The sequence below is a fragment of the Danio rerio genome, chromosome 3 (assembly GCF_049306965.1).
Source record: "Danio rerio strain Tuebingen ecotype United States chromosome 3, GRCz12tu, whole genome shotgun sequence".
NCBI classification, from domain to species: Eukaryota; Metazoa; Chordata; class Actinopteri; order Cypriniformes; family Danionidae; genus Danio; species Danio rerio.
The window spans coordinates 61,622,694-61,626,854 of record NC_133178.1 but is presented as its reverse complement, the minus strand read 5'-3'; the positions used below and the strand labels follow the sequence as shown (position 1 = coordinate 61,626,854).

The window sequence follows — 4,161 nt, the reverse complement described above, 5'->3', positions numbered from 1 at the left end:
CCTACTGTAAATGTATTTTAAGAGAACTTCTAGTAAATAGTAGCCGGCAACATTAGCGCCCTCTTTTGGATACATGCGGGTAATCATAACAAAAAAAACAAAAAAAAGCTAAACTGCGTCAGAGTTTAACAAGTCGGATTGTTTCAAAAATATTAACGATATTAAACAACAAACACGTCGAATACATTAGACATATGTGCTACCAGCTAAACATAGCTACAAAACACCGTTTAGGACTCTTATTATAGTGAAAATAAGCCTACTTGAGCCTGAAGGAGTTCGTCATAAACACAGCCCTGTTCCCAGGCAACTCTATCTGCTGATCAACAAAAGGGAGGCGCCGCGTTAGGGAATACGCTTTTACTGTAAAATCTGGAACAGCAGAGGGGGGAGGGAGGAGAATTTCTAGTACCAGTAATAGTATTACTGACAACCTACCTTTACTGGAAGGGAGGATGGGCCAAACTAGAAGATGACGACAAGCCAGCCCATATAAGAGAGCGCGACAGCTCAGCTCCACAAAGAAACACTAACTTCTCTAAAGCAGGGAAGACAAGAGCCGAGACTCGACACTCTGTATATTACACGAAGTTCTCATTCAACAAAAGAGACTCATAGGTAAGACATAAATTTTTTTCCTAATTATTTTTGTTGCTTTAAGATAATTTATAGACTACTTTATACTTTGGAATTAACTTTTAGGACTTCAGGGGCTTTATCATTATTAATTTAACCACATTTTCTAAACAGTTGTGGATGATATACAGTAGTCAACATGAAAAAAGTTTTCAAAACTGTATAAAAGTGAATAGAACAATTATGATTAAATGTTTTGTTCCACTTTAAATGTAAACTAATGCATAGAAATATATTGAATTGTATGAAAGAGTAAGAATTGATAATACTACTTATTAAAGTAAATACAGTAGGACTTTAAATACTAATTCTCACTCTTAACTAACGTTAGCTTGATACCTGCCTATTATTAAGACATTGGCTGTTATTTAAACTTATAAAAGTACATTTTCTGCATATTCAATTTTCAAATTCACATTATACTTGTATAATCTGGCGTATAATTGTATACTTAAATCAACAAATGGCAGAACGCTCTTAGTTTGATAACAGTCTTTAATAATATCTAGAATTTACTATATATGTTTAATTTAGGTTTAATAATAAACCTATTTTTAGGTTTAATAATAAATTAAGTTTAATGTAGGTTCAATATTATACCAGTATAATCTGTTTTATAATTAAGTACATTATCTACAAATGGCAGAACGCTCTTAGTTTGATAACAGTCTTTAATATTATATAGAATTTACTATATATGTTTAATTTAGGTTTAATAATATATTAAGTTTAATGTAGGTTCAATATTATACCAGTATAATCTGTTTTATAATTGAGTGCATAATCTACAATGGCAGATTGCTCTTAGTTAGATGACAGATTTCCTATGAAGTTTCCTGTGATACTCATCCTGACTTTCTCTTTTTTCCAGGCTCTTTTGACCAGCTCTCTCACTGTTTCTCCATCATCATCATCAGATCTGCTTCCCGGCAGCTCAGGGTTTGGTGTGTATCGCCATGATAACCCACAGCAAGTTGGATAACGCAATGAGCAGCGGCCTGTTTGACGCTAGCATGCGGCTGCCGTTTTACCACTTCAAGACCTTCAGCTCCAAGGTGCAGTTTCAGCTGGTGCAGCACACCATCAGGATGCTGCAGGAGAGCGGCTTCTACTGGGGCGCCATCAGCGGGAAAGAGGCCAACCACCTGCTGAGCTCCGAGCCCAGCGGGACCTTCTTGGTCAGAGACAGTTCGGACAATCGGCACTTCTTCACGCTCAGCGTGAAGACTGAATCAGGCACCAAGAATCTGCGGGTGCAGTGCGACAACAAGTCGTTTTTCCTGCAGACGGACTCCAAGAGCATGCAATCCGTGCCCCGCTTTGACTGCGTACTGAGACTGGTCCAGCACTACATGCCAAGGAGCGCTCTGTCCATCGGGATCCCTCGAAGTTCCTATTACATCTACACAGGAGGGGAGAAAATCCCTCTGGAGCTGCTCAGGCCTCTGCAGTGCTCGATGTCCTCGCTTCAGCATCTCTGCAGGAAGACTGTGAACGGACACACGGATGTGTCCAGCAAGAGAGAACATCTGCCCCAGCAGCTCAAAGACTTCCTGCAGGAGTATGACGCCCCTATTTAATGCCTGAAAGAGAGCAATCAGGAAGCTGATTATGGCTTACGTTTTTGGGCCTGGAAGTACATGGAGAGCACATGGAGTTGTCCAGCCACTGGTACGATCGCTGATCCATTCCTATGCGGCTGATGTTGAAGCGCCATTCTTGCCATAAGAGACTTGATGGATGGATATTATGCCAGTATAACAAACAACCCACTCTGTGGGCACCAATCACTGCCTTTGCACTGCCCTGAATCTCCACGCAGGGAGACGTTCGACAGAAACCAGCCGCCACCGCCCTTCTTCCAAGTAAATATTTGTGCCTTTCAAAGGAAAAAGGAAGAACTGCACAGCGGGCAGGCTGTTGAGAAACAACTCGTAGACAGAGACAAACAACATAGCAAGACTGAACACACACAAATACAGTTGAAGATCAAATTATCAGCCCTGTCCTGTGAAATTTGAATTCTTTTTCAGATGTTTCCCAAACAAAGCAAGGTGTTTTGACAGTATTTACTGCATATTCTTTTCTCTTTTTTTAGTTTGGCTGGAATAAAACTAGTTTTAAAGGTCAACATTATTTAAAATTAATTTAGTTTTTGGTTTACAGGGTAAACCACTGCTGTCCAATGAACGTTATTAGCATAGTTAAGCTTTTAAATTAAATTAAAAATTGAAAGATTGTAATTAAAACTTCAGGATGAATACTTGTATCTTACAGTATACAAGTAACATAATAGAAAGAAATGAGTTTTTATTAAATCTCTCTGTTTAACATCACTTGGGAGATCTCTGAAAAGGATTTCATCTCACGACATGGTGAATAATTCAACTTCAACTTGATATCAAAGGACACTTTTCTGCTTGTACTTGAACGACAGACACTGTGGAACAAAATGTTGAGTGAAGATGTATGTGTTAGCACCGTTACTGAATGTATTAACCAACACGGGTCTTCTGTGTCTGAGGATCGCCTGTGTTTTTTTCAGCCTTCTCATGCCAGACACTGTTTACATACATGAAGATGCATTTAGACCTTTTGTAAAGACATCTCAACCATGTTTGACGATGGATGTGACTCGTATTTATATTTATGAAACCGAAGAACCATTTCAATAATTTATTAAAGAGCACTATTTTTCTAAAAATTAATGCTGTGTCTTGGGGTTTTTCTCATTTCCTTGTCCTCGTAAACATCTGTGGTGGTTCATGAATCAGAGTTGTCTGTGATTCAGATTCCCGGACTGCTCTCAGGAAGGGTTAAAGTTGATTCAGAGATATTGGCTTAAGCGAACGGGAATGATCCTCCCCCCGCTCTTCCAGTAAGACTTTGACTGATATGAGGAAGCTCGGGATTACAGTCAATGTTTTACACACTCTTTAAGGGAACAACCTTGGTCAACAATATTAACTTACTGTACTGATAAGCCCTTTACATATGAGGGAAAAAATACTACATAGGGTTAAGGTTAGGGACAGGTTTAGGACAAATAGGTATAAGAGATTGTTAATCATAGATGTCTCTAGTATCTAGGCTTATCAGATGACTTAAGTGTTAACACATGTTAGTTGTTATACTTAATAATATAAAGGGGTTCCAAAATAAGCCGTTTCTGATCCATAAGTGTCATCTAATTAATTATGTCCACATTGATTCCCAAAAAAGGTTACATATTTTATTAAACACATTTGATGATAAACGCACACAATACGTTATTTTATTAGCAACTCAATACTAACATTAAAAAAAAAGAGTAAACGTGTTGCTTAAAATGATTAAGTAAACAAACTATGTGCATAATTATAAGTTTACTACCGGCTTGAAGTGAAATCAACTTGTTGGCGACTCTTAAGGCTTTTTAAAAGTATTGTAACTAATCACTTTTTACAGTATAGGTTTAATAACCAGTACATAAAGTTAATATATAATATAGTTAACTAACTAACTAATATATATATATATATATAT

At 37.5% G+C, this 4,161-nt stretch overlaps 1 protein-coding gene across 1 annotated transcript; it reads left to right on the top strand.

Moving 5' to 3' along the window:
- Window positions 1–520: 520 nt before the first annotated feature.
- socs3a (suppressor of cytokine signaling 3a) lies at window positions 521–3,341 on the top strand. The gene is given in 2 exon segments (NM_199950.1): window positions 521–618; window positions 1,508–3,341. A coding segment is annotated over 1 exon segment (624 nt). The 5' UTR covers window positions 521–618; window positions 1,508–1,592; the 3' UTR covers window positions 2,217–3,341.
- The last annotated feature ends 820 nt before the right edge of the window (window positions 3,342–4,161 follow it).